Consider the following 17,076-nt stretch of genomic DNA (forward strand, 5'->3'; position numbering starts at 1 on the left):
ATATATATATATAATATTAATATAAACATATATTCTTCTAAGCACCATCACCTCTGAGTGACAAAGTACCATCCCCTTATGTCCCTGCTCTCCTCCATGCTGTTGTAAAATGCATGAATTTGATCATCTGTCAGGAGAAGTAACTGAAGTCTTTCGGTTCCAGTACCACCTTTGAACAAAAGAATTTATTGCCTTCAAGAGTGCGTGCCCCCGAGTCCTTCCCGTACGCTTTATCATGGAAAGGCTGTAAGTATTATCCATGTCTTGGCACTGTGAATTCTGCAGATGGTGACAGTTGCTGTAATCTCTGGCTGCAGCAGTGTTCTGTGGCCACTGCTGCATGGGCAGGAGGGGTAGTCTATAACACTTGCTTTCTTGAGAGCAGCTTCTGAAGGGATCTGGTGTGTTGTGGTTTAAGCCCAGCCAGTAACTCAGAACCACGCAGCTGCTCCTCCCCTTCTCCCTCACCCTGCTCCCGGAGGGATGCAGAGGAGAATACAGTTGCTCCCCACCCACTGACTGATACTCAGCCTGACCCCAGCAGCGATCTGGGCATTCCGGGTAACTCCCCCAGTTTCTATACTGGGCATGACGTGCTGTGGTATGGAATACCCCTTTGGCCAGTTTGGGTCAGGTGTCCTGTCTCTGCTTCCTCCTGGCTTCCCCTCTTCACTGGCAGAGCATGAGACTGAGAAAGTCCTTGATCAGGGTAAACATTACTTAGCAACGACTAAAAACAACGGTGTCTTGTCAGCACTGTTCCCAGGCTAAAGTTGAAAACACAGCACTGCACCAGCTACTAAGAAGGAGAAAAATGACTGCTGCAGTTGAGCCCAGGACAGGTGCTTGGATCGTCCTCTGTATTCTTTTGGTTTTGTGTGTGTTTTGGGGGCTTTTTTTAAACATTCTCTTAATTCTTTATTTCATATTCTTGACTAGGCCCTTCATTACAGTGATCCACTTTAAGCAGCCCTGCTCCCCAGTCCTTCCACGCTACCTACACTCATTGCTTTCACCCCCCATTCTCCTCCCTGACTTAGAGAAAATTATTTCTTTGCTTTGTGCAACTCTGCTCACTGTCAGAGGCAGGTAAGTCAGAGCAGGGTAAAACTAAGACTGCTTAAACCAGGGCTACTGGGGGAGAGGGTGTGGGAGGGGACATGGGAAGGAGCTTCCCCTGTTTTAGTGTCTGATGCTGAAGTCACATACCATTATTTACCATTAGCTGCAAAGCAAAAGCTTAAAGATGCTTTGGGGAAGATGCTTTTGACTGTATTATTTCCTACGTGGAGCAATTAACTAAGCCTGGTACTCTGGGGGCTTTGAAGGCGTGGCTTCTGCACAAGTCAGTGACTCCAATTGGCATATTGTCAGGCTGAATCTGTCAAACAAAATGGGAATGTCACTGGTAGATAACTGTCCTTGGTTGCTAGATCTTCCTCCAAGCATTTCCAGTGATTTGGAAAAGGCAGAACTCTTGTGAAGTGGTGATGGATTTCAAGGGGTGGGAGTTTAAGAAGAGGAGGTAGGGTCTGATTAAGTTCCTAATCAAAGAAGTGACAGTGGGAAACAGAACAGCACAGGGGGGTTGCACATACCCCTAAAATCTTGCCCCTTAGCTTGATGCTTTAAAACAAGAGTGGTGTTTGAAAAGAGGCTCCTTCAGAGTTGTGTTTTGTACTAATTGTAAAAGAGAGGCTGCAATTAAGGCTGGGCGAAAGGGGGCAGAGGAAATGCCCTGCAGAAGTGGCAGGTATGTGTGAATTCAGGCCTTGGCATAGCAGTAACTGTTGTAGTCCTGTTTTAGTGCAAGTCAGGAACCACACAACAGAATGATTTCCAGGAATTTCTCCCCTGCACCGTAAGCACGTCTTGCATCTGCAAAGCAACACTCCCTACTGTTGTTCTCAGGAGCGTATAGTGCCCAGTGTGATTTCTGTGGGACTTCTACTGGACATTTCTGAGAACATTGCTTGTTTGCTGGGGAGGTGCAGCAAGCTTTCTCTGCAGAAGGCTTTCTGATATCATAACATCTGTAGTCGTTTGAGGGTCTGTTACAGCTGGAGAGCACACAGTTCTGAGAGTTTCTTCAGCCTGTAAAGAGGCTGAGATTTCCTGCTGTGTGATGTTGAATTAAAATCATCTGGATCAGCCAAACCTGTAAGAGTTTTTCTCTGTGCATGCACTTTTTGCTTGTTACCTTGTTTGTCCACATAGGGTATGGGAAATGGGTAGTTTGGGTTTTAAACTACATTGTCGTTTCCAGAGATTTCTGCCTTCATTGAAAGCATCCTGATCACGACTTTGCAGCTTCAAGCCTTGACTGTCAAGTGGGCGCATGGTGCTTCAGGTCACACATCAATGGGGAATCCTCTGTGAATTCTTTACAATATGAGTAATACCAAGCAGGGGAAATTTAAAGAGTACACTTAAGTACTTTCTAGTTTCCATTAGAGTTTTGAACTTTTCTAACGCACAAAACACATTTGAGGTTCTAATATAACAGTTCTCTGTTGGGGACGGTGGAGGCAGGAATGGTTTAAATAACTCATAATACATGTTTGGGTCTGTGTAAATGTTTGGCTTAAGCAGTGTATTTCTAAAAACAGGTGCAAAGTCAAAAATGGGATCTAAAGATACAGAGCATTAAGAAACCACATCTGGTGTTTGTCAAGAAAGAAGGAAATGCTTTTTACATTTTCAAAGTCCTGGATTTTCCCCTTTTGTATTCCTACCAGTGTAAAACAGTACATGTTGACTAGCACAGACAAAATGAGGCTTACTTTAAAGTTCAGTTCTGTTAAGGTTCTTGTTGGTAATTTAGAATAAAAAGGTTATAAATACTCTTGGACTCATTTTGTAAAGAACATCTGCAGTGATTTGTTAGACTCTTGTTCTGTTGAATAAGGAAATGCCTCCACAGTAAACCCTCCACTCAGCCTTTACTTGATTTTTGTTTTGTCACTTCACATGAAAGAGGTGACAAGTGTCAGCTTCTGGGTTGGCTGCTGTATCTTATCTGCAGGATTTGTGGGCCAGAGCATTGTAAGTTTAGATAGATGCCATAATTGGGCTTCATTATCCTAATCTCATTTAATTGCCAGTTGGTGAAAGGCTGGCACTACTTAGTACAGTAACTATCTGGTTTTTGTTGGGTCTGCACTGCAGAGATGGTGAACTTTGGGTGCACCTATTCCTAGGAGGCACGTTATCCCAGGCCCTGCACTTGGTCTGGGTGAGTCATAGAGGAGTACTGATATCCAATAGCCGTACCTTCCTGGAAGGACCAGAGAGGCTTGGAAGGTCATGGTTGTGACTTCAAAACATTCGCTGGCCACAGTAATGGGGGGGAATAGGGACCACAAGAAATGGGTTTGTCTTGTAAGGTGAGTGCAGCCAACACGTGGTAAGAGCTCTGAGATCTGAAATCCCATATGCTTCTGGGCTAAAGCATGTCCTGCATGTGCTGCTGCCTGTGAAGAGCAGGAAACCCATCTTTTTACTGTTCCCTGCAGTGATTTGGGAGGATTGGGGAGAGTGATTAACAGGCTGTAAGGGTGTAAAACACAAAGATGACCCTCCTCCAGCATTACGACTATGTAAAACCCCAATATTGTCTCTCACTGGGCTGTCAGCTCCTTCTGATTGTTTTGTATCTACCACAGGACAAGGAATATTTTCAGCAGTATGCCAAACAGCAGCTGCTCCAAGGTGGCAGAGTGAGGACTTTCATGTGACTATCAATCACTATGGTCACAGCCACAATATTCGTGTGTTAAACTCTCAGTCTCTCTAGTGATGCACAGGCTGGAGCCTTTACTCCCTTCCCTAGAGGCTAGTTATGTCCCTTGCCAGGAGAAGCTGATGGGATGTAAGGAAATAGCAGCCCCTTCTGGTCTGCCAGGGAGAGGTTTGGAGCATCTGCCTACTCCAACCCGAGTTTCTTGGTAGCTCAGCAGTGCCTGTGCTCACTCTGGGTGGCTCTGGTGGGTGCACCCTGCCTGCTGGGCCATTTCTGCTTTGTCTGAGCTACCAGTGCTGCAGCAATAGGACTGGTCTGACTAGAAATGCCTACGGATATTTGGGCTAGAAATGGTTGTGTCTGCAGTTGTCACTGGTGACTCATAGGGAGGAGAAGAGGCAGTGTTTTCCTTTAGGCACAGATTCCTGGACACACTGGAATGCCTTGTTGCTCCCGGTGCCCTGTTAGGTCTGTTCAATTTCTGTGTAATCAAATCCTAAACGTGCTAAAAGTCTGTGCAAAAAGAGTGGCAGAGCAGAAAGGAGGGAAGAAGCCAGGTCTGGCTCCCTGGTGTGCACCCCACAAGCAGACCTGCAGGCAGCACATGACACCTGTGTCTTCTTCTGGCTCCCTCTCTGAAAATATTGAAATGTGGGTTTTCCATAGAGATATTTATATTTTAATGAAATAATATTTTAATGTAAGTGTTCAAGGCCAGGTTGGACACAGGGGCTTGGAGCAACCTGCTCTAGTGGAAGGTGTCCCTGCCCGTGACAGGGGGTTGGAACTGGATGAGCTTTAAGGTCCCTTTCCAACATAAGCCATTAAGTGATTCCACTTACACAGTGTTACTATGAAAACATAACACCATCACCTCTGCATTATGTTACAGCTCACAAAGAGATAGGTTTTTTCCTACTGTTGAGACATTCAATGTTGTCACTGCAGTCACAGGTAGTATCATCATTGGTTTTGTCTCATGCTAAAGGAGGTGTTGCTTTTTACATTCTTTGCTGGATAGTTTGTGATTTAATAAGTGGTTTGTAGCTGTGGGGAACTTGAACGACTGCAACCCAAAACATGTATAAAATACTGGTAAAAAGGGTTTTTTTCTAGAGGCAAGTTAATTTCCACGGTGTCCTCTCATGAGAGCAGTTCATCCAACAGCTGGGACACTTGCCATGCCACACAAGTTCAGAAGCAAAACAGCTCTGTTGAGGGAAATGTGGTCTTTAGTAAGAAAGGAAACTACAGAGAGCTGCAGCAGGAACATCTGTAAAGACAGGAGGGTTTCAGCTCTGTCTCATTTCATGTTAGCAGGAATCCTGAGCCTATCTGTGCTCCTGCTGTAGCAAGAACTGACAGGCTTTGAGGATTTTACATGTCTGAGACAGCACAGATGCTCTTGTACATCATTTTGGATCTAACACGTAGCACAGATATGTTAAAGTCATCAAATCCAGTTAGCCAGGTACTTCCTTCATGCCCCAAACTCACCTCTAGACAATGAATAGCAAGGACACTTTGCTTACAAAGGGGAAATTAGCCTACATGAGAACACAGACACTCTAAAATGGCAAAGTAAACAGGGAAATGTATTAAAATGATGACCTAGTTTCAAAAACAGAAAACAAAAAAATCCAGTTCCAATTATTTTATGGCTCCTACCACAAGCCAAAAACAGGAAACAAATTGGCTGAACTCCCACTTTGGTATAAGCAAATCCTGCTATGCCAGGTCACAACTATTTGAACTTGAAACACCATCAGAGAACATTCTTTGAAAGCCAAACCATGAAGTTGTAAAATCAAGGTGGAATTGGACCAGTTTATCACAATGATTTAGGATTTAGATTAAAGATACAGCAAGACAGATGATTTATCACTGCAGACTTCCTCTAATTCCCTTGTCCCTCAAATGACTGGACTTGGTCTGCTAACGTGTTTCCTTGGGAAGGCCTGGTGGACTGAGGAACACAGAGCACAGAACACTTCAGAAGCATCAAACACATCAAGAAGCACACAGTGGACAAGCAGAAGGCGTGCTGCACACTGGATATTTAACAAGCCTTGAGGCTTTCTTCTGCTGAACCATGTGAGAGGATTATCTAGGCACTGAGAGCAGCTTGGCTTCCACTCCTGCATCTGCAGGAGCCAGCTAGTGCTCTGAGCCCTGGCTCTTCTCCCATCCTGTGTTCCAAGTATGAAGCTGACTGGCCTGTAACAGCAGATCAAACTGGGTTCTCTCATCTGGGCATAAAGCTATACCACAGCACATAGGTCAGTCAGTACTTCAGTCATGCTGTATGTAAACAGCTAAACCCTGCTTCACTTGCCCATATTAACCCAAACTCGCTTTGTACAGTTATTAATACCATTTCTCCAGCCTACATAATAAAAGCAAAGCTTATTGCAGCAAAGACAGAATGCAGAACTCTTAATCTGTTACTCAGTAAGAGACCCACAACCATTCCAGACAGAAAAAAACCCAAGGAATTGCCATCATTATGCCGCATCATCTGAATATGACCCTTCTGTTCCACTGCTGGACATCTGGAAATGGTCCAGACTTGTAAACACATTCAGATGGGAATGTATCTGAAGGCTGATTGAAGTGGATGATGCCCAAAATCTTAGGAAGGCCGTTCCAGTGGAGCCCCCCCCTGTCTGCAGCAAAAGTGCCATATTTAAACAATGAGGCATTTTATAACTGTGACTGTTTAAATGTGGGTAGATATCTACAACTGAGGAGATACATCTAAGCTGGCTGTCACCACCTCTGTGAGATGACGTGTATGAGAATTTCACAGTAATTCTGCATGTACAAAGGGTAACACAAAGAACACCCTTCCCCAGTACAAGGGATGTTTTTACCATCCAAAGGCACGTAACTTCAGGAAACTCTTTTGACACAACTCATTTTAAGTGAATGGTCTTGCCCTGATCTCACTGTTACTGTGAACAGCACAGAGAGCCCATTCTAGCTCTATGAACATAAAAATCAGAAACTTCAATCAAAGCACAGTGAGGACTTGCCTGCTTCATAGACCCAAAAAATACCAGCTACAGAGCACAAAACCCCAACCAACCACCTCAGAAAGTGAATACAAGTCACCAAAACGTGATGTGCACTAGCATTAAAAATGTCTTAGAGGCTGGATTTGGTACTAGGCACAGTGGGATGACACAGGCTTGATGTGCCTCTGGCTCAAAGCAGGCAGTACAACATTCAGCTTCCACTGGGAAGCAGCGGGGCATAAAAAGGTACCAGAACATACCTCAGTGAGAAGCATTTCAGCCTAAACCAGCAATATTTGTGCTGGTTAATACTGTATGTGTAAACAAAAAAGTTAGCTGAGGTTATAACCGTGCTTTAAAACCCTTCCCCACAAATCCTTCTCCCTCCAAGCAAAACAGTGAGTTTGCAGATGGGAATTCTTTACTTCCCACCTTTCTGCACACTGGCTCCCCAGGAGCATGCCACAAATGATGCAAAGTCTCCTCAGAGGCATTCTTTCAATGGCAATATACAGTGATCAGGGTCACTTCTAGCTAGCACAGGAAAGGCTCACTACATCTTATGCTCTGCCTTTGAATCCTCTTATCCCTACCTATCTCTATCCAAAAAGACCTTGCAATACAGCTGGGTAAAATTTTCACTTCTGCTTCCTACTTAACAGATTCTTAAACTTGCAGACAACAAGGTGGGGTTATTTTTTATAGGGCCATTCTTAACTACAGTGTCCCCAGAGAAATTTGTTTCCCTACGTGCTTCCCACATGAGTGTGATTTGTGAACACTGGAGTTCACAGGAGGGGCTTATCCAAAGCAGCACTCGAAGGAACATAGAGTTTGGAGGACAGTCCATCTTGCTCCAAAAGACCATCTCCTCTGATAACAGTTCAGTAGCTCATGTCAGATACTGCACGACAAGAAACATAATGACACAAGTCAGAATCATTCCCCCAATCATGAAGTATTTATCTTGAAAGGCTCGCTTCTCGATCAGCCGCATCACTGTGTTGGATAAGCCCAACATGTTGGCCACATCCAGGATCTTCTTGTGAGTACCCTAAGAATAAAAAGACAGCACAGAGAAACAATCAACCTCATGGTCCCACACTTCTTATTTTACACAGTCCAAGAACATTTCATCATGGGTGGCACAGGATGAATTCTGCTCGGTGGAACTTGCTCTTAGCCAACAGTTCCTACAATCTGAGACCAGGACCCTGGAAATAGCTGAATGATGAGACAAATTAATTCACATACATGAACAGGAATGTGGTTAAAAATACAGAACAATCTGTCCAGATGGAGACATCATGATGAGTGGCTCAGAGAACATGCACTCCCTACAGAGGCATAAAGAGTTTTCCTGGTCCTTTTTCAGACAGTCTAATAAAAGCTTGAAGTTTCTTCATCAGACAGCCTTTCTTGTACAACTTCCTTCCTGCTATACCAACAAGAGATTGAAACGTGGGTCTAGAAACTTGTAAGGCTAATGGTAGAGTGCAATGAAAAGGAACATAAAAGTGTAGTTAATGTGATTTCAAAAAATCTTTCCAGAGAAAGCACTGAACAAAGGCTGCTAGCAGCTGTACTGCAGGCAGGCCCACACCTTGGTTTTGTTTCACTGCTGAAGCAGTTGGTATTACTCAAAATGGGGATGCCACCAGTTTCCACATCATAAGCAGCAAGCACATGACAGGTAAACATAGTGAGCTGCAGGATGGGAGGCAGCAAACAGCCTTGTCACACCATGGTAATGATAATGGACCTAGTCTCTCAAAATGCCTTCTGGGTCCAAGTCCTTAACAGCACACCCTGCTTCAGAAAGCTTTAAGACTTAATTACTTCTTCTCTGAGCAGGAGCAATAGCACAGATTCCCATCACAGTGCTCTTCAAATAAAACCTCTAATTTCTGTTCTCCCAGTCCACTGAATCTTTGGTTGCAGAAGAATAAAAAGGTGAAATTTGGCAATTGCTTTAAATATAAACCTGACTTAAGATCACAAAAGCTCTTTGAGGACAGAACCTATATCAACTATATTGGACATACATGCAAAACAATTTCTCAATCCATAAGATACATAGAATTGCAGTACCAAGTTAGATAACCAGTTTCTTCTGTGGAAGGCCCTTTGCTGAAATCAGGTTATGTCTTTGCTAGTTACACATAATCACATTTTTCACCTTCATTTCATCAAACCCTGGATATTATGCTTTCAAATTCAGCCCTTCTGTCTCTACAGCAATGTTTTCACACTAGTTTAGAACAAAAGAAAAACTTGCTTGGAGAAGAGAAACCAAATATGAAGCTTTTAACACAAAAAGCAAACAGGAAAGTGAAGACTCTTCAAGTCTTGCAGTCAGTGGAACAGTGGAATTGTACAACTAGAACAGTTGCAAGATCCCTTGCAATAATTTGGGAATACTTGGTTCATCCATATTTGTATTCAATACTCAAGAAGTTACATGGAATAACAAGCTTCCAAATTAACCCACTGATCTTAGTAAGCTGTCTCCAGGCTAGCTGCTTCTGCCAGGTTTGTAAATGGGCAACAAAGTCTGGTAGTGTAAAAAAAGCTAAGCTAAGGGGAAAAGGAGTATGAACAGGTATTTCCTCATCTGTGAGTGAGAAGATATATCCCCCTGAAAACATAAGGGTCTGATGCTTCCAAAAGAACAGAATTCACAGCTTCCCATTCTTAAATCAAACACAAACAAAACAAAACAAAACAAAACATAAGGGAACAGAACATAACATTAATCACTCCAGATACCAAGTACCATGCAGTGAAGACTGCTAGGCCATCCAGCCACCAAAAGAGCTTAAAGATATTCCTAACAGGATTATAATATGTAAAGATTTCAGGTTTAGTTTAAATGGAGTTTGGGCCTTCAAGCCTTCTCAGCTTGAAGCAGTGTAGTGAAAGAAACTCACGTATTTATTTTACTTAGTCATCATTAACACAGAAGAATGTGGGGTCTTTTTGGTAAAACATGATGCCCCCACCTTTAATGTCACTCTCTGGTCCCTCAGGCCCTGAAGGATGTTGGTCCCACTGCCAATAAGATCATCCATGCCACGATGGGCATTCTGGAGGGATTCATTAAACTGTAATGTTTCGTCGATCGGTATGGTGGTGTCAGAGTCCTGTGGGGGAAATGCAGGGTCTTGGTTACCTTGCCTGCTCACTCACACTGCCCACACATAGTTAGATCCACAAAAAGAACATGCAGAAACAAATGTGGCAAAAAAAAAACCTTGACAGGACTTGAAGGATTGTGTTTTAAATGTGTTTTCGTACAGATGTTAAATACAACATTAATATTTGAGTGAAAAAAAGTAAGAGAAGCCTACAGGAAGCAAGCCAAAAGGCAAAGTTGACCAGGTGTTCAACTGCAATTAGATCTCAAAAGCTAAAAAGTCAGATTAAAAGTGGAGAATTTCTTATAAACTGATGTATGCAGGAAAGGGCATTACAAGAGAGAACATCAGACTAGCAGAAGGTGTTTAACAAGGAGTCATTTGATCACTTCAAGTGAAAGACTTTGATTTAGTATCACATTTCTAAGTGACGAAAGGCCTGCAAAACATCCTGTAAGTTTACAACATGGCAAGTTTCTGATGAGGGCAAAAAGACATTGACCTCATTCCCTGAAGCTCTGACTCGCTCAACACCCAAGGCCTGGTCTTACAAAAAAACCCTGAAAACATTAAAAAAATAACATTTTTTCCAGAAAAGATGCATTAGCTTAAATATGCATCTTGAAATGGAAATAACTGGATAAAACTCTGTAACCTGGATTGCACAAGAGGTTGGAGCATGTGATCACTTTTGTCTTTCAAAGGCCTCCAGTTTAATCTTCTCTGGACACCTTTCCTTCCAGAGAGTCAAGGTAACAGCTCATCACTCCCACGCTTGTTTATGAACAGGAATCATGATACTGGTAAGAGGTGAGTGGGGAACCACTGCTCTACCTGCTCCCATGTACTCAGTACAAGAGCTACCAACAGGCAGAATTCATATTTAGGCAAAAGATGGTTTACACCCTACATCTGACTGCTGGCTGTAGGTTACAGGCACATAACATCACCAAACTCACTCTGAGGACACTCTGATGATTGTTATAAAAGTTAATATGGGAATGACATGTATGATCCAGTGTTAGATGTTGTACAGCCTCAGGGGGTGTTCTGCTTACTGTAAAAGATGAATAAAGGACAGAGTTGTTAGCAGCCCCAGGGTCAGAGTCAGCGGATGAAGAACCTGTGTCAGCACACACATCTCTGATCAAATGTCAATGAAGTACTAAGGTTGAAACAAGTGTCTTTCGTGAGCCTGCAGAGCAGGAGCACTTGGATTTGCAGCTGAATGGCTGTTATTTCAGGTATTTGTAATACTTCAAATCAGCAAGGATTTGATTTCCTAAATGAGGAGCTTGCAGGGTTTTATTATACACCCCAAGGCAGCAAGAAAACTACCAAAGTGGATTTTTGCCCCTCCTCGCAGGGATACTTGATGGCTTCATCTCTTTCATTTCCTGTTAGAGGTGTTCTCCAGAATGGTACAAGGGAAGGCCTTAAACATAAAGACCATATTTCTCTTTGAATTAAGCAAATTGTTCACACTGCTACAGCTTTCAAAAGCTGTTCTGTATGTTACAGTGGTTTACTTAGGATGCTTACACGCTCAGCTGACATTTCTATTTAATAGGGTAGTATATAAATAGAAATGTGTGAACTTCTAACCACAACAGTTAGGCAAACAACTGACAAATCAATCATCATTTTCCTATTAAAGGGTCATTCTACTTTAAAAGTCACATTTTTATTATGACTTGAAAGAAATACAAAATAATGATAGTTTTATTTTGTTTTTTCATCTTGAGGCACCTTTCAGCATCTAAAGGAATAAAAAAAAACCAATCCAATTTGCCATTGATTTTGTATTTACAGAGCTACTGCTCTTCGAAACTGTTCCACTTACATGTGTTTTATTTCTGGACATGTTTTCCTGTAGGAAATTGTCTCCATATTTGCAGAGAAACACCACAGTGTTTTAAAAACAAATGAGGTTTCAGTGTTCCTTTCAAGTCTTGTTTATCATTTCAAAATAGCCAACCTAAAGCTCAGGGTGATCTTTATGTGAGGCTTTGAGAAGTGCACTGAAATTCCCAAATCGCAAGAAAATAGACTGCTCACACTCATTCTTCCTTGCCCTAACAGTGAATGACAACACAGATAAGGAATGTTAAGTTATATGCCATTAACAAGAAAGAAAAAACAAAAAGAAAGAAAAAAAGAAAGCCACAAAAACCAAACCAAAGACTAGCTTTTGAGTCACGGCAAAATGAAATCCGAAAGCAAACCTACATTATTTAAGCAAAACTCCTCTAGGAATTTGCACTGGGGAACTTCCCAGTGGAGGAACTAAGAATTAACAAGAACAGGTAGGAACACATCCCTGTTATTAAAAACTTCTAAATCATTTCTAGGTAAAAAACAAGGTTTGGGGATTTTTTTTCCCCCTAGCTGTGTGATTAATATTTGGACAAATTAAAGCTTGCTGACATCTACCAAGAGCAGGGTGTATAAATCAGACAGTTTACAGGATTTGACAAAGACATTGGACACAAACCACGTCAAATGTCTAAGCAGATTTGGTACCTAACTCACCTTCCCCTTTGCAACTACTAGATAAAGTCAGGTAGAACTGCACTGGACCAGACAGGAGCAGCAGCTTCTGGAGTCTTTTACTACTGCCTCTTAATAGCTCAACTGTCCCTCATGAGAGAGTTGTACTTTTCAACACGTGTTATTCTTTTCTGTCTTTATTGTGTTTACATCTCACAGCAGCAACCTAATAGAGTCATGCCTGTGCCTTGCCTGAAACCCCTCTGAAAGCCTGGAGGCTTCTAGAACACAGAGAACTAAAGTAAAGCATATTTACATTAGTAGTGAATGTACGTGCAAGCAACTCCTCTCGCTGTCGCTCCTGCTGCTCCCGGATGTAGCGGCGATGTTGGAAGTTCCTCAGAGCTGTCTGCAGGTGCTGAACATCATACTTGAGCTGGTCAACTCGGCTAGAAAGGATCAACAACAGCAAGACATTCCCAGTGATAAAAATACCATTCTTTTCCAGTGCTCTTAATAGGAATAATGGAGTATTATAAATTAACAGTGACAAATAATAAAGAATAATGAGTTCTACTTATCTATATAAGACAAAAGTCATTCAAGCTTAGGCCTGTATTCCAGACTTAGATCTTCCATGCCTCATTTTTCTACTAAATAGGTGATGATTTAGCTGGGGGCTAAACAATAGACTTGGACATCCTATCCCATGACTAGTCTCTTCAGGTGTTATATCTATATTCCTCATTTAACACAGATGTGGAAAGATGGTAGGATTTGTATGGTTTCTATTTCATGACCCCCTTTCCATAAAAGCTTAAGCTTTCAAGTTTCTTTAATTAGCTTAAAAGTCAGCAGGCAAGACAAAAGACCTCTCCATTAGGCTAAAACAAATGACATCCAGAACTCCCTTGTCTCTGCTTAAATGTTTGATTACTATAAAGAAAGCCTAGATGACTATTTCAGATACTGACCTCTATAATATAGGTGATGTGAAATCCATCCCTAGTATCAACAGAGACATTTCGGGACTAAACATTAATAGCAGAGTCACAGAATAAAGTAGAACTGAAAGTCCTGAGGTCTCTGGTCCAACCTCCTGGTCAAACCACTGCTCACTTGAGAAACCTCCTTATTTTAGTCACCAATGGGTAGGAAAATGGTCCAGAGAAAATTATACCAACTGAAGTAATTCTAACTCTTACCTCCACAAATGCCATATAAAGAAGAAATTTAAGCATCCAAGTGATACGTTCTGATCCTCTCAGAACAGAGCCATGAATCCAGCTCTATCACTAGTCTATGGTTAAATGTAGGAAAGTGATTTTGCCCTCTGTGCCTCAACTTTGCTAGCACAGAGCACAGAGGTAAGTTATACAGAGTATAAATGTTTCATTCAAATCAAAAGGCAAAGGGCTTCAATAAATTTAATTAAAATAACAACAAAGACTACACTATCCCAGCAAAGAAGGTGAACTTACAGTTTAGCATTCTGTCGCTTATTGGGAGGCTCTTTGCTGGACAGGATTTCCAGACGTTCCAAGTTGCTGAATATATTATCTATTCTTGCCTGAATTTCATTTTCTACCACTGCAAGGGAATAAAAAAGCACTCAAACCAGTATTTAAAACCTGACAGATGCAAATCCTTACTGGATAGGAAAAAAGGTTATCTGTAATTGAGAGCTCCACATATCATGAAAAGCCACCTTTAACACAAGAATTTGAGATTCTTGCCTTTCCCTCCACCTTCTCTGAAGAAGGAGGTAGGAAAGCCCCTGCTTTTTCAAGATATCTGAGCCTCTTTACAACTCCATGTATTAGGATTTAAAGATCCCACATTCCCCCCTGCATCCTCTCTCTGTTCCCTTGACAGGATTTGCTCACAGGAGCTAATAGCCAAAATGATTCTCACAACAATGGCAATTTAATAGCAAACTGTTAACAGAGAGTTAATACACATCATCCATACCTATAGCAGGGGAGACTGACACAGCATGGTAAGGATTCAGGAACTGGTAGACCAGACAAACAGCTCAGAAAGATCTGGCCAAAGCCCTTTCAAGGGCGAAAACAAGGCCACTGTAATTGCCTCTGTACTCATCTACATTGCAATTGCTTCTGTTAACCTATGTAGAAATAGCAAAGGGACAATAGTACACAGTGCAAACTCACATACTTTAATGAGGTGGGAAGTGGATACAACTGGGGAAAGAGAGTCATATGCTTTCAGTTACGCTATACAGCAAAACTCAGTACAAGCCACAACCTCCTTCCTTATTTGACAACTGCATTTAACCATGTCACAACCCAGCATTTCACAACTCAAAGAATTGCACGGAAGGGCAAAAGACAGGAGCGCTATTAATCACCTGATGTGTGTGTTTGAAGACGGTGAGTTGTGGGGCTGCAGGTACACACCCTCCAGAGCACATCCAGACTATCAAGAGGACAGACACTGTCATGTCTGTGCAGCCACAGGGACAGTCCTGCAGGCTCAGACCTGCTGTAAATCACCACTAAATCCTACAGACACCATTTGGTCTTATTTTGCATTTAGACTAAAGAGGTACACAGAAAAGCATTATTAACCCACTGCCAGCTACTCCACAGTATCTCAGGACTTCACAGAGAATCCCATTCAGCAGAACTCAGAAAAGCAAACAGCACCTACAATCCCTTTTCTTTGCCCTTTGATCTCACACAGTCACATATATAGACACAAATCAATCAAATTGTCCTAATTCATCTCTCCATCATTTAGTACAGCTAAACTTAACAGAAGAGCAACCAGGAGATCAGACAGACTATGTTAGCTTTTGCTAGTCCAAATACTAGTATTATTAGGTCATCTGACCCCTTGGTCATCTCATGCTTTTCTGAGCAAGAAGGGATTATTTGCCCACAGTTGGAAAAGGAAAGCTGCAACAGGAAGTTGACTTCCTGGCTTCTATTCCTGGTCTCCAGCCAAAAGAATCCCTTTTTCCCATAAATTCTGAAATACTAATATCTAGACCACGTGTCTGTCCTTAAATATATATCTATAGAAATAGTATGTTCATTTACTGTCTGTGTAAAATGGTACACAATCCTAGCAGTGTCCTTTCCCTTCAGAACTTCCTGATGAGGCCCATTAGCAATTACTCATACAGAAATTAAAAGTTCCAAACACAGGTCCAAAATACACTGGGCAAAAGTCCTGCCAGAAAATATCACAGTATTTTATTACAGTCATTGTTTTAGCACAGGGTTATAGTCCAAATCCACTGAAGCAATTTCAGACCTAGTTGTTTTACATATTTCTCATGAGCAGATGGAATTACAGGTTCTGATTCTGGTGGGAAAAGGATCATCCTGCTTAAATTCCTGCACTCCAAATCATGGCATTTTCCCCAGAAACTGGACTAAGCATCTTTTGGGAAAGACTGCCAGTTAGTGGATGCTTAAGGAAGAGTAAAATGACAAAACCTATTTACAGTCACATTTCTCAGCATTCTGAGCTTCTACCAAACTAGCCTGGTGATGTTCTGAATTTGCAGTTCTGTCCACATCCATGTGTTCATTATACCTCTATGACTGCATCACTGGGGGGTTTTATAACCTGTTTATGTTGAAGGCCTCCACAGCATACCCTGACAATGAGTTCCAGCATCTACCAGCACCAAAAGGTATCTGGCGTTCCCATATCAAGGCACTGCAGAAGCATCCACAGTAAGCACTATCAATCAATTCAAGACTTACAACAGGAAGATGATTTGAAGTAAATTCTTGTTCTGTCTTTTCTGCTCTGTCCTTCATCTAAAACATCACCTTACTGAAGTGAAATAGCAAAATAATTCTAACGCATTTCCAATTGGTGATGTGTGTCACAACGACTGGACAGCCCAATTTGTACATACAATGATATAGCCACAGGTTAATGATGCAAGCTAAATCAATTCAGTACCGGAATGGGACTTTTCTCACCAATTAATTACTTACAGTGTACCGACTCCTTGTCTGAAGTCTCCAGGCGCCCCATGTAAGATTGGACCTCATGGACTTGCCTTTCAAAAGACAAGGAGTAAATCAGCAGAAGTCAGTTGACAGCTATGAAATCAAATCATTTGTCAAAATCTCAATATCCAGCTTCTTTTACTTAAAAGTACTTTTTCAAACAGAAGAGGAACGAGCTATATGGTATTCAGAAAGTCCATCACTGAACATACCCCCCCCCCAATTCTTCAGTATAAACCTGTGCTCTCAATATGCACCTACAAAATAAGTTTAGAAACAAAAATTGAGGTGAATAGGCTTTTCTTTCTTCAGATTCCCAACCCAGTTTGTATTTATTTATAGCCTGAACTGGGGCTCACACACCTGGCACATTAAAAGCCATCCATTCAATCTACTTAATCCACAACCATGAAGACAAGACTTCAGGTTCACAGCAGGACCTGGCGAGTGGTGAGCACAGCAGAGGGAAGACCTGACACTACTTCTCCCTCACCAGATCAGCTTTATCTGTACAACAGCGTGGATTTTATCATCCAGGGCTCACACGTTTCCCAAAGTGGTTTGTGTGCACATCTCAAAAGCCCTGCTCCCACAGAAATCCTACTAAATCAGCATGCCTTAATATTTAACAACACAGAAACACTTGTTTTCAGGGAATCTCACACTCGTTTGGGTTGAAGGGAGCTTAAAGCTCC

General features: G+C 41.9%; 1 protein-coding gene across 1 annotated transcript; it reads right to left on the reverse strand.

The window, feature by feature from the left end:
* Window positions 1-7,605: 7,605 nt before the first annotated feature.
* Window positions 7,606-16,424, reverse strand: GOSR2 (golgi SNAP receptor complex member 2). The gene is made up of 5 exons (XM_010010725.1): window positions 16,367-16,424; window positions 13,868-13,976; window positions 12,703-12,835; window positions 9,762-9,902; window positions 7,606-7,813 (listed from the first exon to the last, which is right to left on the reverse strand). Exons 1-5 carry the CDS (start codon window positions 16,404-16,406, stop codon window positions 7,652-7,654), a joined length of 585 nt encoding a protein of 194 aa, XP_010009027.1. The 5' UTR covers window positions 16,407-16,424; the 3' UTR covers window positions 7,606-7,651.
* Window positions 16,425-17,076: the final 652 nt, after the last annotated feature.

Source organism: Nestor notabilis, unplaced genomic scaffold, assembly GCF_000696875.1.
Source record: "Nestor notabilis isolate BGI_N333 unplaced genomic scaffold, ASM69687v1 scaffold9043, whole genome shotgun sequence".
NCBI classification, from domain to species: domain Eukaryota; kingdom Metazoa; phylum Chordata; class Aves; order Psittaciformes; family Psittacidae; genus Nestor; species Nestor notabilis.